The following is a 25357-nucleotide window of genomic DNA, read 5'->3' as shown; positions in this document are numbered from 1 at the left end:
TCAGTGTTGGAAGCGTTTGCACCCCATAGCAGTGAGACTGAACACAGGATCCTTCATTCCTGGCTATGAGTTCATAAGTTTTCTGGATCTGTGGTTACTCTACCATGCCCAAGGCCTCTTCAGTTCTTTCCTGAGCTTATTGCATGGATTTCACTTCTGTAATTACATAGAGCTCATCTCCCCTCCTGCTTTGAGTTAACTTAACTCCAAACATACACACAATTTAAAAAACCCAAAATACATTGAACAATGGTTTACATTTTTAGCTGCAATTTGCCATGTCTTGGCTCCCTCTTCTGGAAAAGGGGACAGTAGCAGAGTCAATAAAAATACTTCATACTTTCACTTCCTGGCCAAATAAAGGGAGGAAAGCCTACAACTAAATGAAAACTAAGGTGGTTACTACCCGTGGCTCCCCTCAGTCTCTATTTGCAGCAAAGCCCGTTGTATTCGTGTTCTCTGTGTGCAGCAGGTCTGTGTGACTGTGCCTGACTATGCCACAGGCCTTTTGGGGAAGATCTCTTTTTTCTGAGGAAGAAATACCAAAGCAAAGGATAAAATATGACTTGATGATTTTTGCTTTTTCAGCAACCTCCTTCTCCTGGAACTGTCTTTGGTATATAAGGAACCTTTTTGTTATTTCACTCTCAAAGGTTCAGCTCAATAATCAGCCCCTGATTTATGTAGCAAGCTGTTCATCAGGGACCTGCCAAGGGATTCATGTTGGGAGAAGGATATTTGAATTACCTAAATATTAGTCTGCTGAAGGCTTCATTCCACCAAGGACTGAGAGGTTTCTGGCTGCAGGAATAGCAGACGGGAGGTGTCTGCCCTGCCCCTGCGCGTTTTGGTGCAGCCCAGCAGCTCTGGTGCCTTTCCCGGGGGCCACGCACGACCTTGCTCAGGCTGTGCGGGAGCTCCTCCATCCTTTGCTCACCTGAAGTCCTGCCGTTCCTGCTTCCAGGCTGCAATCAGCCACAGCCAGTATCACCTGAACGATGCCTCAGCGAGGCTCCTCCGCTGCTCGTTCATGATCTTTAAGTGAGTCACGAGTCCTTTTGTTGTGGACTGAGATAACCATCATTTAAATTATTTATTTCCATAAAGGAGTTTGATTATCTCTTTCAGATACAGCAAGGCAGCGCCTCTATCCAACAGACATAAATCAAGCTGTAACACACTCATCCCTATTTATTTTATCTTCGGAAGCGAATGTTATACTCACTTCTAACCCTTAAAAAGCAGAAGCTTTCTGCCGGCAACCCGTGAGAGCTGCGGGAGCAGGGAGCGATTCCCTGCCCAGGTATGGGAGCGGGAGGACAGAGCCTGGTCCGTCCCCTCTTTCGCTGCCCTCGCCGTGCCCGGTGGGGGTGCCAGCACTGACCGGAGGAGAGGGAACGAGCAGAACGCGCGGTTCGCCGCTGCCGGCACCTGCCCCTCCGGAGCCCGCCGGCTCCGCGGCTTCCAGACTGCCCGGGGTCGCAGACCGGGACCGGCACCGGGCCGGGCGGGACTTCCCGGCACGGCGGGCGGGGGCGGCGGGAGGCGCTGACACGTGGCCGCGGCCCGGCGGGGGAGGGAGCCGGCGGCCGCCGCGATGTGAGCCGGGGAGGCGGAAGGCGCTGCCCGCATGGCCGCGGGGGGCGGCGGCAGGAATGTGCCCCCGGGCAGCGGCCCCCGCGACGGCATGAGGCGGGATGGCGGCACCGAGCCGTACTGGTCCAGGTAAGGCTGGAGCCTCTCCCACTCCCGGGAAAGCCGCTCCGCTGCTGGCGGCGCTCTCCGGGCACTCCCCGCGTGCCCCCGGCCGGTGCCCTCCCGGCCCCGGCGCCCCCCGCATCCTCGGTCCCCGCCGCCCGCAGCTCCTGGGAAGGATGCGGCTCCCGCATGGAGGGGGTCGGGCGGCCCGCACCGCTCCCGGAGAGGCGATTTCGGAGGAGCCTGGTGCTCCCCGTCGGGCCGGGAGCCTCCTGTCCCTGTCTCCGTTGCTGCCCTCCGGCAGGGACACGGTCCCACCACCGCGGGTGGTTCCCCGGTCTCACTCCTCTGGACTGCAGCAGAGACGGTAGAATGAAGGGGGAAGATAGGGAATTGCTGTGAAAAACGGGGGGAAGAAAACCCCAACTATTGAGCTTATTTCTGGCCTGTAATCAGTGAATTAAACACGAAACTGCTATGAGGCTCTTATCGAAGTGTTCCAGTGGGGATGTTTGTACTGGCGATAGCCATTCATTAAGATAAAGTCTGGAATAAGAACTGGGCAGCTGCTACTCAGCATGAACTGCTCTTGATGCAAAGTCATTAAAATACTTAAAATGCAGTTAAACCCCCAGTGACCACTTCTAACAGCAGGGGCACAAGCAAAGGCGGGGTGGTGATCCAGTGCTTGGAGCAGGCTGGGACACCTGGGGCGGTGCTGCTCCTCTGCCACCCTGGCAAAGTCATCCAGCACCAAGACCTCAGGATCAGCCTCTTCTCCCATCTGAGGTGGGGCGAGATGATTATTCCAAAGTACCAGCGGGGCAGCTGGAATTCATGGTCAGAGGCTTTTCCTAACTGGGAGCCCCTGGACTCCCTGTGCTTCAGAAATCTGGCTGGGTTTCAGCTGGCTGATGTCTGGCTGCTACCGTGGTGGCCAGCCCTGGGGCTCCCCTCTTCTCCTCGCCTTGGGCTGGTCACTGTGGTGACCTCGCCCTGGCAGGAGAGCAGCGGGACAGCCACAGGACCGGTGGCACCCGTGCCAAAGCACAGGGACCCGAGGCCAGGGGAAGGGATTGCCCCTTCCAGCAGCAATAGCCGCTGGGTAAGTTGGTGTTTCTCATCCCTGCCTTTCTGCAGCGGCAGAAGGTCGATAGCCGGCTTTAATCTGCCGTCCCGAGAGAGGCTCTTCCTGCACTCAGAGATTGGGGTGTCTCATCAAATCCACGCTCACTTTAAGAGTCCTAAAGAAGACCTTTGGCACAGAGGCGCTTAATATTTGAAAATTCTTCCCCCCGAAACCAAGAAAAAACTTAAGAAAATTCCTTCTCTCTGTCTCCCCCTTGCTAACTTTTCCCTAAGTCTTTGCGAAGTGAGAGTGGTGGGACCTCATACCAGATTTTCATAAGGCAAAACTTTACTTCATAGGTTTCTCCACTAGGGAAAAAAAAAGAAAAAAAGTTTGACCGGAACAAGCTCTCCTGTTTCTCAAATCTCTTCGGAAAATGCAAAACATAGATAACACTTTCCAAAACAAAAGGGGTGAAGGCAGCCTGTTGGTCGAGACAGACATTTTAAGTGATTCTGACCATGCTAAGTGCTGCTAATAATTGAGAGAATCCTGTTAATGGGAAGAAGCAGCAGGATAACCCTAAGGCACCCCAGATCATTATCTATATTGCTGTAGTTCACAGAAGCTGAGATCATGTCCCCATTGTTTAGTGTAGACACACACGTGGTCACAGCCCTTCTTTGGGGAGGTTTTATGGAAGTTTTATGGCCTGAAGTAAACTGGGCAGGTGGAGGTTGAGTAAGGGGGAGCAAAAAGGGGGATTGAGCCACCAGATCATTCGAGCAGGTTTGTCAAGTTGTATAAAGTACCTCATTGGGTGAAGTGAATTTGGTGGACAATTTGAGAACAGTATATGCAAATAAATACTTTTTATAGTTTCCAAGTAGTGAGTTACTGCCATGGAGGCAAGGTGTTATCAAGTGGGGGAAGTGACATGGGTTCTCCTTTCATGCTCCAACAAAAGACATGCCAGGCAGCCTTCCAAGATCAGTCAGTGCAAGGAGAGATAAACAGTTATCTTGGCAGGTTTATTTTTCCGTCTTTGCTCATGATGCTGCTTCTTCTTTTGTCCTCCCTTTTTTCAACTGGCTTTTCCTTCCTCTTCCACTCTTCTTGCCTTGTGCTTTCTCCTGCCTGCCTTTCCCAAACTTTTCTGCAGGTTTCCAATGGCTCCATTATCACACATCTCTGCCAAGAACAGCACTTGGGGATTTCTGTTTGGGGCTTGAAAAAGCCCTCATGCTTATGTAGCACATCTGGACAGTTAGAGAGCATTTCTTAATGTTGATCCTGACATGCCAAAGCAGCACCCCTCGGGCAGTGGATGTGTTTAAGCATCTCTGGTTTAACTGAGGAAAGACCAAAGCAGTGAAAAGAAAAATCGGTTGCTGAAGGTTGCACACAAAACCACCAGCAGATCCAGCAGCGGATGTGGGGCTCACATTTTGGATGGTGCCTCCAGGAGAAAAATGCAGCATGAAAAAGTCACTGTGCCCTGGGAAAGCAAATGACTCCTGAAGCCACTCTGCATCTCCCAGCCTCTGGCTACACCTGAAGACAAGGGGTGATTATAAAAGTTTCTTTAAGCTCCAGAGATAAAAGGAGTCCTACCCAGCCACAGGCTGATCTCCAGTCACCTGATCTTTGCCCAGAGACAACAGTCAGTTGTTTTTTCTGAGTTCTGTGCCCTCATCTTTTGTCAACATGATGTTGCAGCTTTAGTTGGTTGGGGTATTTTTGGTGGTTGGGATTTTTGTTTTACAAGTTCCTCACCTTGGGTTTATTAGTGACCTTGCTAAGAACTTTTTTCATGTGGAAAACGTACGCAGGGCACACATTTCATTCCTGGCTGGTCCATGTATGCCTTCAGATCAGTGTGCAAAGCATGCCTCTGCTTTATTATTATGTTTTCTCACCACCTCCACCTGGACTCAACAACTACTTCCAGCTCATATGAGCTGCTGAAATTTAATTTCATCTTTGCTTTTGCCGAAAGCAAGAAATGAAGAGAGGGAATAAACCCAGAGCTCGTTTTCTGAACACCACTTTGTTGCCATCTGCGGCTCTGTGGAGGGAGCTTGAGCACAGGAGGTGGACAGGAAGCCAGCAGCTTTCCCAAGAAAAAAAAGCCCTGTGTCCTCTGTGCTGCTCTTGTTGGCTGCTAGCTGGATTGGGAAAAAAAAAAAAAAACCGACAACTCTCCTCTAAACCCCAAAGCTACTTTTGACAGTGACAAATCATTAGCTTGGAGCTGGTCTACAGCATGACAAAATCTGCTTGAGGTGGGGGGGAAATTACTCCAAGCCTCTCTCTTGACAAGCATGTTAGATTTTGAAGGAGAAATTGTTGAGAAAAACAAAGAATGAGAAGTGAAAGGACTGTCAAACAGGGTTAAAAACAATAACCTGGGTATTATCTCCTGGCACAGGAGTGTCTGCACAGCTGCTGTGTTGGTGTCACGTCAGTCAGTCCTGTTTGTGCTGATTATTGTAAATTAAAGCTATAGGCAGGTAAGCTGGAAAAGAGTGTTTTTGAAGGAAGATGATCCCATGGGCCTGGGAATGGGTGATGAGGAGGGAAGTGTTGACTCACCATGGTTGACAGGTGACCAAGCACAAGGGGACGACAGGCACCAGCTGCCCGTGCTGGGGACATTCCCCTGCGAGGTGGCCTCATGCTTGGGCTGCTGGGTGTCCTGGGTTCGGAGGTGGTGGCATGGCTGGGAGCTCAGTACCACCGTGTGGGCTCATCCCCATCCTGCCCTGGGGTTCTGCCACAGTCTGGGGAGTGTCCACTGCTGGTGGCTGGGATGAGTGAGAGGGCTGGGGGCACAGGGGCTGCACTGCCTTGTTCTCCGTGCATCTCCCACGGAGCTGTTTCTAATCTCTTTTTAGAGAGGGGAACTGAGGTAGAGATGCCCTCCCTGGGAGGTGGGCGTTGTGCTCTGCTGATGGTCCCTGTGCCCATCCTGTGCATATCAGGAGCTGCAGTTCCCAGTTCTTCTTCCAGTTATGGAAAACACCCACAGATATTGCAGATGGCTTCTGGCCAAGAGCTGTTGCTGGGACAGGCTGTTCGTAGTCGTGCTGTCTAACACAGCTCTCTTACCACCTGAAAATACCTGGCGGTCCTGACTCGTGCCTTGGAGGGGCTGAACTGGGATGTAATTGACAGCCTGAGCTCCAGAGAGTCCATCTCAACAGTGACCTGCAGTGTCTGCCAAAGCCCTGCAGGCTGGGGGGAAGGAGGGAGGCGAGTCAAGAGAAATAAAAGTTGAATAAATATTTGCTCTGTGGCATCTACTGGAGAAATTCCTCCAGCAGGAAAACACACTGCAAATAAAGATACCCTGTGCTGCTGGCTCTGCTTCCACTGCCAGACAGCTCAGCTTGCTTTTGCCCCTTCGGGGATCTCAGGCATCCTTGAAAATCCATCCTAACCACTGTGCTCTGAGTGGGGGATCCATTTGGTTGGTGGGAGCTGGGTCTCAGGGAAATCAGTGGATGCTTGGAAGCAAAGACATTTCCACACAGTGCCCAAAGCTGCATTTGGAGGACGAGAACCAAGGGACATCAGACAAGGCTGCTCAAAAAGCCACCCAGGAAGAGTCATTAGGGCTTGGGCTAATTATAGTCTAGGTGGTTGGTTTGTGAAATAAGAAGTGTTTCTAGCTGCATGGCTGCCTTGCTCAGTGAAGAGTCTCGGTGATGTGCAGGAGGGGATGCACCTGCAGTGCCTGTCTCTTGTGGGGAGGAGGGTATTGCACATCAGGCTGGGCACTGAGGAGCCACTGCCACCACTCAGCACCAAATTACAGCAATCAGATGGCTCTAAGCAAGCTCCAGTGATTCCTTGCCAATGGTGTGGAGGGCTGGCCCCTCTCACAGAAGTGCCTGTCACATATAGTCAGGACTGGCCCAGGGATCTTGGTGGGACATGCTTGTTCTGGAGGGTGAATCAGGCGTGGTGGCACCAGTGACAGCAGTGGCAGTGATTTCCTGTGCTCTGACTTAGGCTGCTTATCTGCAGCACATTGTCTCCCTCCCTCATCAGGGGATTCGTTAGATTTAATCTGCTAATGCTGGTGAAGTTTCACTTCTCAGATGGCTGATGTCACCCACAAAAACTTTTGTTTGATTCGTTACCATTCCTTAGTTTTGAAAGGAGGGTTTTAATTCCTGTCTTTGTGCTAGTCCAGGTTCCTCCCGTGTAACCTTTGCTGTTGTTGTTTTGCATTGAGCAGAACGTTGAGTCATCTGCAGCCTCTGTGATAACTATAATTAGGAGAAAATGCATTTACAAAGCTCTTTCCTGTGATGCAAGCACGTCATCGTCCTTGCAGGGAAATCATTCCTGCCATGCTTCCAGGTGGGTGTGAGCAGCTACTGATTACATTGGACACTCATACTCTGCATGGATTTTCCTAGCTGGATGTGCTGCCTACAAGAGAAGTGGTAGTCTGAAGCCATCATTATATTCTCCACTTGTGAGCATAATCCCTACTGATGTAATTAAACATAAAGGAAGAGAATATAGAATGGAGTAGTAGTCAAAGAGAACATTGAGAGTGTGTCATACACCCAGAGATTTATTTAGTGCTTTGGAATAAAAATAAAAGTCAAGAGAAAAATATATCCCTGGAGTTTTGTCAGAACATCAGTTGGAGAGGAGGCTTCTTGAGAGAAACAGAGTAAAGACTCCTTGAGATTCTCAGGCCTTTTTCTCTCCCTTTTACACCTTGCAGAATTATACAGGGTTTTGGATAAAGGAAGAACTGTTGATCTGGTAATAAAATGCTGCTGTGCTTATCAGGATAACTGCAGGTTACTCTGAACACACTAGAATGACTGGAGAGGCAGAGCTCAGCCCCACTCCAGTGAAAGCTCATAAAAGTCTCCCTTTGCTGCAAGGGAAAAGTACAATTTAGGAAACTATCTTGGTGGCTAAATAATAGAAAATACCTCCACACATCACTGGCTGCTGTGCTTTACTCTGTCACCTCGATTGTCGCAGGTTCAATAGCTCAAATTTATCAGTGCTGTGCTCTTGGAGATAACAGAGATTATGGCCCTGGACTGGCAGCAGCCCATTTGGGCAGGGCAGGCAGGAGTTGTGCCTGGAACCATCAGATTCCTGAGGGCTCTCTGGGAGGTTTTCCATGGCTGGTTATCCCCACCTGCCCTCTGCCTTTGGTGGGGGATTTATACTCAAAAGCTCCTGTCGTATTGTCCTGCTGCGGTTTCTCTGACCCAAACATGCATTGTCCTGGAGCCTTTGATTTCCCTGTGCTTTTCTGTGGCAAGCTGGAGTCAGTGGAGCCACTGTTCATGGAACTGGCTGGTGCTGGTGATTAAAAACCAGCCCACCTTTGGTTTTGCAGCAAATGGAGATATGATTGACAACAACTTCCTCTCAGGGTAAGCCCAGGAGGGGATCTGAGAGCATTTCCCAGCTAGTTGAAATGACTGAGGCAGGTCAACCCCTGGTTACTCATTCCTCCAGCAAAGATACATGAGGTTTGCCAGTTCCTATGTTATTTTGTGCACTCGTGCATGTGCACAGTAGCAAGAGTTCCAACCCTCTAAACACCAACTGAAACACTTCCAGTTCCTCATGCCAGAGGTTAGCACTGAGCTGCTTGTCTGCCTTGTCAGGAAACAGCAATAAATCCATCTCCAGCAGGTTCACCTGCCTGCTGTGTTCTGCTTTTCATTGTTCCTTCACCTCCCCCCTGTGAGGGCCCATTTACACCTTTATAAATGGGTTTGTGCTGTGTGGGATTAACCCACATTTATCATCATTCCAGTACAGAGAAATCAGCTCTCTGTTTGATGTAAAAGGTGACCAGGGCTCTTTCCCACATGGAGAGTGGGTGTGTTTAGCAGGGTGGAAAGCCCAGAGGTTACTGCCCTGGTACAGTGAATTCCCCTGGAGCAGAGAGTCTGTTAGCTCAGTGCTTTGTGCTCTGGCCTCTGGGCAGAGAAATAATCAAATACAAGTAGTACCAATAGTGGGTGTTCTTACTCAGCTTTTAACTCTGTAAGTCACTGGCAAAGGGGGGGACCCACAGTGGCATGGCTGAGGGAAGGTAGAGGGATTTACCTACACCTGGGCCTGACATTTGCAGCAAAATGTGTTTGTTTGCTCCAGAAGCCATCGCTGACTTGCTTCTCACTTACTTCCAGCCTGTAGGAGCCCTTTTCTTGAGGCTGAGAATTCATGCACCAGAAATATATATTCTGTTAACATATTTTGACTCTTATTATCTAAAATTTCTTATCTGTCCAGGCTTAATTATTTTGCTTCTCTTTCTGAGCTCTTCAGGCCCATCAAGTTTTGTCTCTCCAAAGAATTCCTGCATATCCCTCCTTTTTAGGAGGTAACACACAGACCACCTCCCCTGGGGAATGGCTAGGAATGCCAAATAACTAATGTTTGCTACCAAGAGGTGTGTCTCCTGCAGGTGCTTCCAACCTCATGCCCTGACCTTTCCTTTGTTATCCTTATCTTTTAAAGAACAGTTTCTTGACTGGGGGGAAAAAAGCAAACAAACCAGGTTCCTTCCTGCCTTTCCCTCCATCCACAGTGATGTCCAAGCAGCCCGTTCCACCTTGCAGCATATGGACAGACATCTGCTGTTAGGGTCAAATAGTGTTTGGGCTGAAGTTGGCATCGTTCCTGAAAGCCAGCAGATGGGGTATCTCGGGGTCCAGATTTTGAGGTGACCCTGAGAATGTAAAAGTCCTTGCTTCCCAGCCCGCGCAGCCAAAGAAGAAGTCAGAGTTCGTAGGGTCAGCTTATAATGTCGTTTATTTTCTCTTATCTATAACATTCTTTCTCAGACCTGCTGAGCTCTGTCCATTAGGTCAGCCATGGTGTTCTGTCTGTCCTTCAGGGCAGTGTTTACATTTTATAACAAAAACTACATGTACTATGTTTACAATCATGTGCCAATATCTATCATTTATGTTGGACAGTGTTTCTCTACCTCAGACCAATAGAAAAGTGTCACCATCACAGCAAGACATAGAGGGCAAGAAGAAGGAGAAGAAGGTCAGGACATGCCCAAATCCCTCAATCTCGTCCCCTTGAACCCCACTCTAAAAAGCCCCAAAATTCTACTTTTTATCCTTGTGTCAATTCAGCTACCACACTACTCAAACCCTTGTGGCTTGTAATTCCTCACACAAAGTTGGCAGTTTTTTCCATGGGCTAAAATCGAAGCCACAGGTGTTTTTGACTTCATGCCAAGGTCTCTGAGCCCCCTGCTAGGGTCTCGAGACAGCCAGGGGGATGTCCTGGATTTCCACAGGAGTACACTCTGTGTCAGCACCGCTGTGCCCTGAGAGTTGTGCTGACCTTCATTTTACCGAGGCAGACTTAGCTTGCAAAGCCAAGCCAGCCCCTAAATCCTGGCTGTGCACACACTCACGGGGCCCAGCATCCCCCTGCCCTTTTCCCACCTTCCTCTCCATCCCTGCAGGCCCGAGTCCCGCGTGTGGACAGTGATGCTGCTGCTGGGGACGTGCCTGCTCTACTGTGCCCGTGTCACCGTGCCCATCTGCGCCGTGGCCCTCAGCTCCTACTTCGACTGGGACAAGAAGCAGTTTGGTGTCGTGCTCAGCAGCTTCTTCTGGGGCTACTGCTTGACACAGATTCTTGGAGGACACATCAGCGATCAGTACTGGAAATTATTCTCATGTTTTCTTGTTTTAATGGCGCTTCGCTTGGTTTTGACCCCTCAGTTCCAGTCTGAGCAGTGTCAGTGCCAAGTTTCACAGTGATGGGGTGGAGGGTCCAGTGTGTCCATGGGGAGAAGCTCTGGCTAAAAAGAGATGTGGGTACTTTAGACTGTCCAGACAGAAGCTGTGGATGTCTCATCCCTGCAAGTGATTCTAGGATTGTGTGAATACAGCTTTTTTGATTTGATCTGCACAGGTGATCTTTGTTTTCAGTTCAGTACTCCAGTCTCTCTGCCCTATATTCTCTTGCAGTCTTTTCACAAGCAAGTCCCCATACACTGTTTCCATCATGTTTAGAAAAACTGTCTCCATTGTGTCATACGAATTAAAAACCAAACAATTTCCCCAGCTGGCTGTAAGGGAGGATCTGAATCATTACCTGCTTGAGTCCGTTTCCCCAGCCAATCTATTCTTAGTGAGAGAGCTTTTCTGTGAAATCTTTTGTGAGGAGCACATGCCTGGAAGGGATGCATTATCTGTGCAGTGCACTTTGCTGCTTAATTAGGGTCCTTAAGAGTTTGCAAGAAAACGCCTGGAGAAACCTGAATGGTAAAAGGCAGTGCTGAGGATTGCAAAAGAGCAAATGGAAAACACCATCACTGGTTAAGAGAAGCAGAACGGTGGCAGCAGTTGGGTTTCCTCTCCACCATCAGAGGGCTGAGTGGCTCAGTGCTGTGAGATCTCTGGGATCAGTGAGTGCTGGAGGTGGATGGGCAGTGCTGGCACGGGGTGGGAAGGGAAAAGGTCAAAGCTACTCTCCAAGTGGCAAGAGAAGAACAGGTTTGACCAAAAGGTTGCTCTTAAAAACAGGTTAAACTGGAAAGGGCACTTGAGTCTGGACTGGAGGACTTTGCCCTTTTGCCCTCCTGTCTTTGATAATGTGTTTTCTGTCTTCCAGAATAGGAGGTGAGAAAGTCCTCCTCCTCTCAGCATCAGCCTGGGGGTTCCTCACAGTCCTCACCCCGCTGCTCACCCACATCACTTCAGCCCATCTGGTTTTTATGACCTCTTCCAGGTTCCTCATGGGGCTGCTGCAAGGTGAGACCCCCGTCCTGAGCCTGTACATCTGTCTGTCTGTTCAGGGGCTTCCTTGCACAGAGGCTCACATGCAGCACACTGAGATGCAAGTCCCGTGGTTTGCAGTGCATGAACCCTTCCCATGGGTGTCTGAGAAATTCTCTGCCTCAAAACAGCCTCCACATCCAGAACTTCCATGGGAAAAGCCAGTGACATTTCTAGAGAAAGTCACTGACAAGTCATTTCCCTGTAGAAATCTCTCTGCCAGACAGGGGCTGCTGGCTTTGGAAATCATCTCTGGTTGTGTTTGGTTTTCCACATTTTAAAACTCCTTCAAAACGCTCGGAGAAAATTGGTCCTTGCCAAAACTTTTGGATAATTTGGAGTGATTTTCCTTCCCTCTTGCCAAGCTGCAGCACTGGGAAGTGCATTGGCACTGATGGATTTACAGTAGCAGTGGTGAGGGTGAAACAGGATTACAGAGAAGGCACAAAAAAACTGTTGATGGCGATAGATCCACTCTGTTTATTTTATACCCCTGTTTTGAATTCACCAAAAAATTTTGTCTCAGTGTTTAGCTCACTCTGGATCTCTTAAATTTGCTTTTGTTTTGCCTTACTGCTCCCTGCCTCGCTCCTGTTTCTCTCAGGGGTGTACTTCCCATCCCTGGCCAGCCTGCTGTCCCAGAGGGTCCGGGAGAGCGAGCGAGCCTTCACCTACAGCACAGTGGGGACTGGCTCACAGTTTGGGTGAGTTCAAAGGCCTCAGCAGCCAGTGACAGTCTCTGGACATCCTATCTGATGAAATGCCATTAAATAGTTGGAGGCAAAACTCACAGCCCAAAGTACATGTGGATTCATGGGTCCTCAAGGACTCCTGCTGCAGCTGAGGAAGCCTCAGGCAGTTGCTGTCCTGCCTGCCAAGGATTTATGTATTGTTTTCTCTTTCTTTTCAAACCAGACTTTGAAGACTGTTTGCAACATTTAATTACTGTGGGAAACAGCCCAATTCAGTAGGAAGAGCAAGGATCAGCTGTCCACTCTGATAGATGGGAAGAATAGAACTTCTCCATCTCCGCTGATCTCCATCAGAATTTCCTTTCTAAATGGAAAGGTGGCTTAAAAGCCAAATAGAAATATCACTGTGTTGAATCACTTAGTTTTCCAGTGTTCTCATTTCTTTTGCTGCTCTAAGCATTCTCTGGGATACTGCACACCAGCAACCTCCTTTTCTTTCCTCAGTGACCATTGTTCAGTGAGGGGCAGGTGAGGGTGAGGTCCCTTTGGGATTTCTCCTGCCACTGAGGATCTGGGCTGAGCTGCCACTCAAGGAACAGGACAGGTTGCAGAGCCATGGTGGGACTGGTGGCAGCACCCACACATGAGTGACTGAGAAATTCTTCCCTGTGAGGGTGCTGAGGCCCTGGCACAGGGTGCCCAGAGAAGCTGTGGCTGCCCCATCCCTGGAAATGTCCAAGACCAGTTTGGATGGGATTTGGAGAAGCCTGGGATAGTGGAAGGTGTCCCTGCCCATGGCAGGGGGTGGAACAAGACAAGCTTTAATGTCCCTTCCAACCCAAAAAAATTTAGGATTCTGTGGTTCAGTGACAGCAGCGTTGACCCCAGGGAGAGTCTCCCATCAATGTGCTCAGTCTGAGCTCTCAGCCAGGCCAGTAAATCTGAGTGCTTTCCCTTGCAGAACGTTGCTGATTGGTGGTGCAGGATCTCTCCTTCTGGACTGGTATGGCTGGGAAAGTGTTTTCTACTTCTCTGGTCTGCTCACTTTGCTCTGGGTTTATTGCACCTGCAAATACCTCCTGAGTGAGAAAGGTGAGTCCAGCTGCATCCCTGGGGCTGGCACTGCTCCCGAGGATCTGGGAACTAAGTGGTTCCTCTCCATTATTCTCTGCAAATCCTGTGTGTTTCCAAGATCATGCCTGGTTTTACACAAAAGCCTTTTGCTCAGATGTGTTCTGTAATACATGCTGTGTCTCACCCAAGATCCTCAACCCAAAAACCAGGATTTGAGCTCTTGCAATGCTGATTTCCTATTTCAAGTCCCATGCTGGATTATATCAATGCTGAGAGCCTGATCTGGCTCCTCAGTACTCTTTAAGCACCAGTGAAAACACAAAACAGAGCATGATCTTCAAAGTGGATTAAGCTAAAGCAGGACAAGATACTTACTCCAAACTAAGAGCATCTATACACAGAGCTTTTAAAAACCAGTTAATCCACAATATCTCTTCCCAAATAACTGCCTAGGAGTAATTCCACATATGGACAAACCATTACACCTGGCTACAGCATTATTAGGGTGAGTGTGGTATGTTGGAGCCCTGTGGTATGTTGTGCCTGGTGATGCACAGAATCCAAACCCAGTCCCTACCAAGGACTTTTGTTGGTATAAAAGAGATATAACACATGGGTGAAGGTGGCTGGATGGGAAGGGGTGTGGAAAAAATTTGGTCAGTGTAGCAAGGTGATTCCATGAGCATTCAATGCTGGTAGAGCCAAAAAACAAGGGTTAGAAGGAGATTAAGAGTGGTTGTACAGCAGTGTCCCAGGGCTGCCTCCAGCTGCACAGGTAATTACTGACCACAGCTTTCCTTTGGGTGTTTTCTTCCCTGCAGAACTCACCATCCCCATGAACTATTTAACGAGAGGCCCCTCGGTACCCAAGCAGAGCAAAGTTCCCTGGAAGCAGCTGTTCAGGAAGGCACCGATCTGGTAGGCAGCTGCATGCATTGGCCAGGCTGGGAGCATCCTCTGTTTTCTCCTCTCTGGGCTTATTTCTTCTGCTTCTGTAGTTTTTGTCCACTTATTTATATATTTGAGAAGCAGAACCAGTTTTCTAATTCCTTCTGTAAAAAAAAAAAAAAAAAAAAAAAAAAAAAAAAAAAAAAAAAAAAAAAACTGGAAAGGTAAGCTTGGCAAAGGTGGTTTATGTTCTGTCCACAGGACTGTCAGGCTCGAATGTTACTGGTAAATCTTTCTCATTCCCAGGCTGTTCCCCCTGGATGAGTCCTGTGCTCCTCTGGAGTGATATTTTCCACGGGTCTTGTTAGAAATGCTGATTGTAATGGGCTCCTAACAAGTGCAAGTGCTGCTCAGGGGCACTGGGTGGCACGGGCTGTGTTCTCATTGCTGGCAAACATCTTTTTAATGGCCATTTTCCCTTTGGGATGCTGCAGTGGGTACTGAAGCTCATCCAAGCATGTTCCCAAGGGCTGTTTTAAGGCAGGGAGGAGGAGGAGGATGGGGCTGCAAGGCAGCAAACCCATTCCTGCCTTGAATAACAGTGGAGCTGATAACAAATCCCTAGAAAACCCTAAACAACACCTCTTGGAGCAGGAAGGCTCTTGCAGGGCTGGAAGGCACTGGTGGGAAATGCAGTGGCATTAATTACCGCTTCAATTAACCTCTCCTGGCCCTGGGGCTGTGCGGTGGGGCAGCAAGGAACTAGCTGCAAGGAGTGACAATCTGGAGCTGAAAATCTGCGACAAAAATCTCAGGAAGCCGAAAGGGCTTCCTACAGAAAACTACAGTTCTCCATGACAAAAATCTCAGGGATTTCTGTTGGGAGCCGACATCTGGAGTGCCCGTTTCCCAGCCAGCACGACCTGTCACTGCTGATTGTTTCCTCTCAGCTGTGTATTTTCAGGGCTGTCATCATCGCTCAGCTCTCCACGGCCAGCACCTTCTTCACTCTGCTCTCCTGGCTGCCGACTTTCTTCAAGGAAACTTTTCCCGACTCCAAGGTGGGTTGGCTGCAAAGCAGAAGCATTGCTGTTCAAAGGAGGCCGTGCTGGGCTCCTGCCCAAAGGGGTGGAGATGAGGAAGATGATGGCAGAGGGATTTGGTGAGAGCAGCCCGGGAGGCAGGAGGAGGTGGGAGGTTTCCCTGTGGCCTTAGGAGCCGTGGCACCCCTGCTCATACTTTTGCAGATCTCTCCAGGTTGCAGAGGCTGGTTTCTAGTTGCTCATTTAAGGATGCTGAAGGGTGCAGGGAAGAGCAGGTTGTATTGGGTTTTAGACTGCTTTTCTTCTGAGGAAAAGATAATTTTTCAACTAGCACAAAGCTCATGACATTATGCTGTTGCAAATAACCACCATTCACTCCTAGTTTTTTTTACAGGGTTTTTAAATTGGACCAACATTGTATAGCTCAGGCCTGCCTGTGAAAATGATAATTACCATTCATAACAATAATGTGTACTTCAGAAATACTACAAAAGCTTCCCTCTCCTCAGCACAAATGATACTCCCATTTTTCAGAAAGCCAGGCAATACTCATCTGGGCTGAGAGCTGGTAATTTCATCTTGTTCTCAGAAACTCAGACAGTGCTCTCCACAATGGCTCTGTTAGCTTTTTACTATTTCCAGAGCTGCTTACAAATGCCTTTTCATACTACACATGTAAAGCTCTTTATGGCATACTTGATATTTATATTAAAATCATGTGTTAAACCAGCAAACATATTGTTGTGACAAGATCTGTGCACCTAGAGTAATGTGCTTGTGCAGCAGTAATTTACCATCTGTTAAGCATTATATCATGGTGCCCTTATGTAAGATGCTCTACAGAGTGCTCCTGCAGCTGACAATCGTTTTGTGCTGTTTAAAACGGGCTGAGGCTGCTTGATTGTAAAGGATGGATGATAATCCCTAATGTGGGTAACCTGTGTCACCTGCTGGCCAAAAGCCCTTGCTGCAGATGAGCTGGGCAGCTGCCTGTGGCCACCTGAGTGAAGGTGATGGAGGGTTTGGCTCAGGGTGATGGGCTGTGCGATGAGACAAATTTGGGATTGATGTGCTGAGCGGCCCCAGCTGCTGTTAACAGACAGCAGAAGCACCACCCCACAGAGCCCATGGGCTAACAGTGTCAAAAATGACCAAGACCCAAATTTCAAAGGCATGGAAAGATGCAGATGGACCCTGGTGTGATTTCCAGGAGCATCTTTAACAGGATTATCCAAAACCAAGATTACTCAGCTCTCCCATGCATCCCAAAGCCAGACAGGAAGGGGAGATGTCTCCGGGGGTGATGGGCTCTGAGCAAAGGGGGAAATGCTGGGGGTGATGGGTGCATGGATGGATAAGTAGGTTCAACCAGCTGATATGAAATCCAGCCCAGCCCACACTGATTTCAGCTCCTGTGGGATCTGGGCACCAAAGTGCCCCTGAGCAGCTGTAATCCAGCTGACCACTAATCGTCTGTGATTACAGCTGCAGCTCACTTAATTGAAAATAGGCCGAAGGATGTTGCTCCCCATAATGTTACCTAATCCTGCCATTAGAAAATCCAGCTCTGCTCCCTCAGCCTCACACAGTAATGCTGCTAATGAGCTGGAAGCTGCTGGAAATTTTGCCAGCAGCTTTGCTGGGGACCCACACGAAACCCACACTGAGCTTCCCAGGGCTCCGTGGCTCCCCACCACATCATCTTGCTGAGCAGTAAACTTTGCCATATTTAATCCCTCTTTCCTGGAGTTTTCTGCCTCTCCTGTAAATGCAGCATTGCTGGGGAAGAAGGAAAGATAACAAATCTACAAATGCTACAGGCTGTGATCACCTGCTCCCTCACAGAGCTTGGAGTGGGGCATGGTGCAGCTGTGTCCTGGCTCTGCAAAGGGGGTACAGGTGCTGCAACTAATCCTGGGTGCTTCATCATTTCTCTTTTCTACAGGTACCACAGACTGCCAAAATATTTGCGAGCAAACTCAGCTCTGACAACAAATCTCTCTTGATTTTCACTTCTTTTCAGGGTTGGGTGTTTAATGTAGTCCCCTGGCTGGTTGCAATTCCGACGAGCTTGTTCAGTGGGTTTCTGTCTGATCATTTAATTAGTCAAGGTGAGAGCTCTTTATGGCTTTTTCTCTGCTCTTATGGGATGTGGGAGCAGGTGGGCTTGTTGTTAGGGAGAAGACCCAGCAAATAGACAATGTGAGGTTCTGATACAAAAGCAGAATAAATTCTCCAGTGTTCAAATCCCATTGATGTGTTTGGGGCTCCCTTTGATCTCACTCATAATATCCACGTGGAGATGAAATCTGGGCATCTGAAATTTACTTATGTTGTAGTTTCCTAGCTGGACAACAAGGTGAGCTGTGCTTAACTCCAAGTGTTCCTTTCTTCTCCAGGGTACAGAACCATCACCATTCGTAAGTTCATGCAGGTAAGAGAGCTGGAGCTGTGGGAGAGGTACCTGAGTTGCCAGTTAAACTCTGATTATGTGGCAGACTGGACCTTGTGTGGAGCTGGGTTGGGGGTTATGGATGGAAACAGGAAAGAAAGGTGGTCAGGATGTGTGGAAGGAAATCCAGAGGAAAACCCTGGCTGAGGAACAGAGCCTGGATTAACGGTAGCATTGAGCACAGTGAGTGCTCTGAAGGGGTTTTCTTTCACAACCTGTCCCTGGTCATTCCAAATGACCCCTTAGGTACTGAGGAAGTAGCAGTACAAGGGTGAGCAGAAATAGAAATGCTGGGTGAGAACACAGTGTATCCTCTGATCTGCTCTATCACATCCCTCTGGACAGACCTCTGACACAGAAGGACATTGGAGGGGGAAAGAAAGAGGAGCACAGGGTGCACACCAACTCATGGCATTGGAAAAGGGAACAGTTTGTTCGTGGCAGGAGTTGCTTTCTTCCTTGCAGAAAACGTGCTGTGGTGTTTAATTTTCCCTTTTTTTCCAGGTCATTGGCTCTGGTGTCTCAAGCATTTTTGCTTTGTGCCTGGGCCAGACCTCCAGTTTCTGCAAAGCAATAGTGTTTGCCTCAGCCTCTGTTGGACTGCAGACCTTCAACCACAGGTGAGGAGAGCCATGGGGACAGTGGCCCTCAGCTCCCCTGCACATTTGACATTTTGGGGTCTCAGAGGAGGCTGTCTCCGCCCTGACTGTGAGAACAATAATTGGTACTTGCCTGAGCATTGTTTTTGGGACCCTGTGAGGCTGGTGGAGTTTAGTGCCCTGTGGGTTGGAAGCAATCCAGCAAACCTCTAGCATGGAAGGGCTTGGACCAGCCAGTAGGAGGGAGATGGAGCAGGAGGGGAAATCACATCGTGGCCCCTCTGAACACTTTGAGTTGAATTGTTTTCCTTCCGATACTCACCTGCTTTACTCTCAGCTCCTCCCTTCTCCTGCCCGTGCCATTTCTTATCCAGGAGCTTTCCTTGTGTTAGAAAAATCAAGCTGTGTAAATGATGGAAAAGCAGTCATGTTCCATTCAAACAGCCATTTATCTTCCCCCTCTGTTTCTCACCAGTGGCATTTCAGTGAATGTGCAGGATCTGGCCCCCTCGTGTGCTGGCTTGCTCTTTGGTAAGGATTCTGTGAGGTTTCTGTGCTGGAGAGGTGGCATCTGTAGGGGGGGACATGGTCACCAGCATCAGTTTTGAGCAGGAGCAGCTCTGGGCAGTGTCTGCTCTGTGTGTGCAGTCTCAGCTTCCTTCTGTGACAAACCTGCCAGTGCTGGGGGCAGGTAACACCACCGAGCTGCCTTTGTTGTATGTGTGAGGTGCTCTGCTGCAGGGATGGGCTGGGGCCGTGTCAGTGGTCTCTGTTAGCTCTCCAGAGAAGCTGTGGCTGCCTCATCCCTGGAGGTGTCCAAGGCCAGGTGGGACAGGGCTTGGAGCAGGGCTAGTGGAAGGAGTCCCTGCCCATGGCAGGAGGATGGAATGAGGTGAGCTTTAGGGTCCATCCCTGCTCAAATCAGTCAGTGATTCTGTGATCACAGAGGCATTTTGCCCAACATGCAGATCGGGGGTGGTGGCAGCTGTGATGAAAGTGCCATGTCTGTGGGTTTTCACGATTTCTTTTCACACCTTTTCTTTCCAGGGGTTGCAAATACAGGTGGAGCCCTCCTAGGTAAGGTGCATTCCTGCAGCTCATCCTTTCCTGGGGAGCCTTCTCCCTGCAGAGGGCAGGATCCAGCCCAGAGCCTTTGCATGTTTCTCTTCTCTGCAGGTGTCATTTGTGTGTACCTGGCTGGATACCTGATCGAGACCACTGGCTCCTGGATTTCTGTTTTCAACCTGGTGGCTGCTGTGAACAGCATTGGGCTGTGCACATTCCTCCTGTTTGGAGAGGCCCAGAGGGTGGACACAGACTCTGTGTACATGGATCTTTAGAGATCAGCCCAAGCAGCAGCTGAAGGACAGGAGAGTGTCACATCTATGGATCATTCTTGCACAAGTGCCAAAGAACATTTTACTTTTTTTTTTTTTTTTTTAGGTGATTTAACAGGAAAAAATATGCTGAAACCAAGTACATAATGGGACTGGATGAAACCCATGGGAGAAAAGAAATTGAGAGTTCATTTTTTTTGCTCAGGGCTGTAGCTGGTGGCTTGCAGAGCCATCCAGCTCAACATCTCCAGTGAGGATATGGTTTGTGGGACCAGTTTGTCCCAGTTTGTGTCTCGTGGACAAATATCCTTGTGGCCAAAGCAGCTGACCTGACCTGTCTCCCAAGGCTGCTGTGGTTCCATACCCTCTTGAGGGGAGCTGCTTCTCCAGGTGGGAGTGGGGCTCCCATGCTCTGCTGTCCTGGGACCGCCTGGCTCTGGGGCTGCTGTGCCACCAGGTGTCCTGTGAGGTGTGACAGGGACATCCCAACGAGTACCTCTGCCCTTAACCCCCACGTGTGCCTTCGTTCTGCAGCAGCTACCAGCCAGGTTTCCAGGGCTGTGAGGTGAATTCCAGGCTTCCCTTCAGGGGGTGTGTGGCTGGGTGTGTGCCCTGGACCCAGGGCCATGGGGCTGTGTCAGTGCTGCTGTCACGGAGCTGGGAGAGGGCTCCAAGCCAAGCCTGGCTTTGCTCAAGGGCCCAGGGTGTCCCTTCTCTCCCTGGTGGCCTCACCCCAGCCCAGGTGCATGAGGGCAGAGCTGAACTGTCCCCCGGGGTCAGGCTTAGCTGGGCTGACCTTGCAGTGCAGCAACAGCCAAGGAATCCCTCTGGAGCTGCTTTGTCAAATGCTGTGAATGTATGGGAAGAACTGGTCACACTCTGTGCTGTGGATCTACAACTCCCAAATGCTTTCTGCATGTTTAGATGTGTCCATGTGCTCTCACAGCACCGAGGGGCTTTCCAAAGAGCTTGGCATGGGCAGGTTTTGTTTCTATGTTAAGCATAAATCAAATTTCTGTATTGGGCAACCCCAGGGACGTGGATCCCTGTGGTTCCCTGGGTCAGAGGGAAATACTTGGCTGTAGACATTTCTGAGCTTGAATGTGTTAAAGTTATTTATAAATATTTTAAAATTTAAGCACCAAATCCTATATTTTATGTACTTGAGGCCTGATTCTGCATGCTTGTTTTGAGTGGTACTGACACCAAATCCAGCAGTCTTTCTTGAAGGGGAGGATCTACCAGCCTCCAGTGTTTGGTTCTGTAGGATCAATTTTAAAGGTGAATTTCATATTAAAGCAATTAATTGCTTTTCCTCCAATCCCCTGATTGCAGGCTGAAAAGATCTCTTTGATTTCTCTAGTTCTTACCAGAAAACTCAGGCTGAGGAGCAGGTTTCCTAAGGACCTTGCAGTGCAGGAAAGCTATAGATTCAGGTTAAAAAAAATTCCTATTATCCTCTTCCTCACCTTTTTTTTTTGGGCCAAATTTCTTCTTGGAAGACCTTTTGGAGCTGTGCAAAGTTTCTGAATAGCCTGGTTTGTAGTGAAAATACTGCCAGCCTTTTAATTGCAGAGACACTAATGGGCATCACTGAGCTGAGCCACTTACTGGGCAGAATTAGAGATAAGGATGTGGCTGCCTGATGTCTTCCCAAGAGAATAAAGGATCAATGTGTCCTGATGGGACAGAGAGATTTGAAAGTGTTTTATTTTTCTCCTTCTGTGCTCTTTTTTCTCTAAAAGGCTGTTTGCTACCATAGGTACCACTCTATATTGTGGTGCTGCAGAGCCAGGAAAGCTGCTGGGAAGTCTTGAATCAGTGGGTGAATTGGGAAGAACACCCAGTAACAAACAGCAAACACAAACACAGCCAGGCTTGCCAAAGAGGCCCGAGGCTGTGCAGCCATCTCTGTCAGCTTGTCCTTTGTCCAGTCTGAGCAGATTGCTTGCATGGCCTTTTCTTTAGTGACAGAAAAAGATCCCCATGGGTTTTGTGGGGTTTTTGAGCATCTTCTCTGGCCATTCAGTGCTGCAGGTCAGGAGCACAAGGAGTCAATTCTGGTTCTCTTTGCTGGTTGCACCATTTCTTGTGGAGGAGTTGATCAGTTTAAATCACTCATGTTTGAATCAGGCTGCTTGGCCACCCCTTGGATCTGCCAGCTGGGAAATTTGGAACTGATCTTCAAAGGGAAGTGTTTGGCTGTGCCTTCTCTGTGAATCCAGCTACCATTCCAGTGAGCTGTCCAAGTTATCTGTCTCTGTAACTGGCTAATAAGTTAAATATTTGACCTACACTTGAGGCTTATGTTTCATTCTCATCATACCTCTTCGGTGAAGTATTGAAATTGTTTTATCTGTACTGTTATTTGTTTAAGCCAAAGCTTATGATGTGCAAGTTTTTGCTATGGAAGGACCTAAAAAGAATAAAGGCAGCGAATCATTTGCAAACTGTGGTTTTGCTTTGATTAGAGAGGTGTTAATTTGTGTGATCAGTGAGGGACAGTTGATGTGATTAACTCCCGGGGGAGGCTGTGCAGGGAGAGTATGTGGGCTGGCAGATTTTCACAGCATCCTCACATGTACATCAGATTCGGAGTTCATCCAGCTAAATCTTCTCACTGATTTGGGAGAAATGAGTGAAAAGCTGCCTCCAGCAAAGGGATGGGCAGTAAAGCATCAGCAGGTATGATCCAGTGTCACTTGTTAAGAGTAATGACACAAACGAAGTGATTCTTGGGTGAGGCAGATCACCTTCCACGTGGCCATCGTGCTCAAAAAAAAAAAAAAAAACCAACCAAAAACATTTCCACCTTTTTATATATCCTTTATATAGGTTCGAGCAGATGCCAACAGAGGGAGCTGTGAGATCTGGGATGTGGCAGCTCCTGGCCGGGAGAGTGCAGAGCCGGGCGCCCTGGCACAGCTGGCACGGGAAGTGTGGCTGGTGCGGGTGGTTTGGCTGGCACAGCTGGCACGGCTGGCACAGGTAGCGTGGCTGGTGCGGGTGGTTTGGCTGGCACAGCTGGCACAGCTGGCACGGGTAGCGTGGCTGGTGCGGGTGGTTTGGCTGGCACAGCTGGCACAGCTGGCACGGGTAGCGTGGCTGGTGCGGGTGGTTTGGCTGGCACAGCTGGCACAGCTGGCACAGGTAGCGTGGCTGGTGCGGGTGGTTTGGCTGGCACAGCTGGCACAGCTGGCACGGGTAGCGTGGCTGGTGCAGGTGGTTTGGCTGGCACAGCTGGCACAGCTGGCACGGGTAGCGTGGCTGGTGCGGGTGGTTTGGCTGGCACAGCTGGCACAGCTGGCACAGGTAGCGTGGCTGGTGCGGGTGGTTTGGCTGGCACAGCTGGCACAGCTGGCACGGGTAGCGTGGCTGGTGCGGGTGGTTTGGCTGGCACAGCTGGCAGAGCCTGGCCCTGCCCACGAGCAGCCCTGGCTGGTGGCTCTCGTGGCTGGAGCTGCCTTTGGGAGCCCCAGGATTTGCTGTCCCACTGTTCACTCCTCACGGGGCAATTGCAGTTATTGTAGGGAGGAAAAGTTTTGGACACCTTTTAAAAGGAGAAAGAGCCATTAAATGAATTTAACACCTCATCCCTAATGTAATCGGGAGAACATCTCTAGGTACTGTAGACTCCTTTAATTTTCTCATCAATGTGTTCAGAAAAAAAAAGCCAACATGAAAGCTGGTGGCATGAAAATGATGCTGAGAATAATTTAGCAGAGTGCAAGTTATCTTCAACTTTCCCTGTCTTTTTGCTCCCCTTACAGAGGTATCAACAACCTCTGACATGCACATGTGAGCTTTTTTGACCTTTTAGGTAATTTGGGTGATTTAAAGCTTTTCAGCTCCCAGAAGCCACAGACCCACCAAAAAGCCTGTCCTGTTCTTCTCCAGCTGTGCAGAGCCTGAGAGAAAAGAAGGGTTTGGTATTTCATTAAGTAGATATATATTTATATATAAAGATATATTAAAATTTAAATTTAATATATAAATGTATATGACATATATTACATATTAAATATAAATATTTTTATTAAATATAGTAATATTCTCTTATTAAATATATATAATATATATTATATATATTAATATTTTCTCTCTTTTTTCCCCTTTCCTTTTTTTAGTCTTTTTTTCCCTGCCACATTCCTTAAATTGTCAATGTCCCAGGTTGGATATCAGCTTTCCAGCCTGCCCTGAGCAAGCAGGGACAGGCACAGTGCAAAAGGGCCTTAAAGGCTGATCAGTGGCAGGTACCTTGTATTGCTGCTGGGGGTTGGTTTGTATTTAATTTATTTGGGATATATTCCATAGCTGGCTGGAGATCATTGGAAGGATGCTGTTTTATTGCAGTTTGCATAACACTAAATCAATAAACACATTCCAGCAGATGGAAAGCAAAACACAGGAGGAAAGTAGCACTATTTGGAGGAGCAAAGGGACAGCAAAGAGCACTCCTTGCTGGTAGTTTTGCCTGGAAAACACAAGCAGATGCTCTCACAGCAGAGACCTGATCTAACATCCACCTGGCAGCTCCCCAGGGCCAGGACATGCCCCAAAGACAGCAGCTCTCAAAGGGCACCCAGTCCTGTAACAAGCAAAATATCACCGTTTATTGCAGCCCTGACCTACTGCACAGCAAGTAATGAGGAATTTTCCATTTCAAACTTTAATGCAATAATTAAGACATCCATTAAGGTCTTTACAGTTTGGCTGCTGGTAATTAAAAATGGGGTGATGGGGGGGTAATGGCAGGGAGTTGCAGTCCAGAGCATCAAGCTCCCACCTGCACCTTTAAGTTCTCTCCCCTTTTTTCTCTGTTTGGTTGCTCTCTTCAAAACAAATTTTCTGGTTTGGTTTGTAACTGTCCCCAGAGCATGAAAAAGATGTGAAGAACATTCTTAGTTCCCACAAGTATAACTTGGGTTTAAAAAACAGCTTTTACCTTCTATCAACACCTCCAAAATACGAATCCTCCTGTGGTGCGGTTCGTGGGGGTGTCTCTGAGCAGTGCCAGGGGTTTTATGCTCCAGTTGGTTTTCAGACTGGTGTAGCCCCTGCTTACACAGTTCCTGGTGCAGGATTAAGGGTGGGGTAGCTTTTAATCCAATAATGGAATGAGATGAAACCCCCATATAAACCCACATCTTCCAAAGTGTCTCTGCTCCTGGGAGGCCAAAGTCCCATTATCCAGTAATTGGATTTGGCCTTCTGAAGCAGGACTGAAACACTGGAAAATTTTCTCCCCAAATCATCAGATTTTTGCAAAGGATTAAGAAAAATTAATGATTTGACTGAGGAAGTAGCTGCCAGAGAAGCTTTGGCTGATCCCTTGAATCCCTTTCTGAATTACTTTCCCCTGCTCTTTACAACTCCCAATATATGGGTGACTCTCTTGTATCTCCAAACACAATGCTGGGCATGATCTTGTGCAGCTTTGACATTCACTATTCTCTACACAATCGTTTTTCTTTTCAGCTCCAAAGGAGAAAAAAATTGCAATCCCACTTCCATGGAAGACAATGGAAATGTACACGTGTAGCAATTACCAGGAGGATTTTACACAAAGAATTAGCAACCTATTTGTGCACGTCCTGCATTCTCATTAAAGGCAAACTGTTTGTGGGTGACAGGGGATTTTCCTGTGCAACCATCTAGGCTCATTGCAGCTGTTAAATTCCTTTCATGTCAGGTTTTT

At 48.6% G+C, this 25357-nt stretch overlaps 2 protein-coding genes across 2 annotated transcripts in view; one reads left to right on the top strand and one right to left on the bottom strand.

Moving 5' to 3' along the window:
- Window positions 1-25357, bottom strand: part of DIDO1 (death inducer-obliterator 1) — a 153784-nt gene that overhangs the window by 62512 nt on the left and 65915 nt on the right. The gene's annotated exons all lie outside the window — the stretch shown is intronic.
- On the top strand, window positions 1587-22109 carry SLC17A9 (solute carrier family 17 member 9). Its single transcript, XM_068207939.1, has 13 exons — window positions 1587-1725; window positions 10254-10451; window positions 11411-11550; window positions 12179-12278; window positions 13228-13358; window positions 14162-14258; window positions 15193-15289; window positions 17295-17382; window positions 17671-17705; window positions 18228-18343; window positions 18798-18853; window positions 19370-19399; window positions 19499-22109. The coding sequence occupies exons 1-13, from the start codon at window positions 1631-1633 to the stop codon at window positions 19660-19662; spliced, it is 1347 nt and encodes a 448-aa protein (XP_068064040.1). The 5' UTR covers window positions 1587-1630; the 3' UTR covers window positions 19663-22109.

The sequence above is a fragment of the Anomalospiza imberbis genome, chromosome 17 (genome assembly GCF_031753505.1).
Source record: "Anomalospiza imberbis isolate Cuckoo-Finch-1a 21T00152 chromosome 17, ASM3175350v1, whole genome shotgun sequence".
Lineage (NCBI taxonomy): Eukaryota > Metazoa > Chordata > Aves > Passeriformes > Viduidae > Anomalospiza > Anomalospiza imberbis.
The sequence above is the reverse complement of the archived record's forward strand: the minus strand, read 5'-3'. Positions and strand labels throughout refer to the sequence as shown.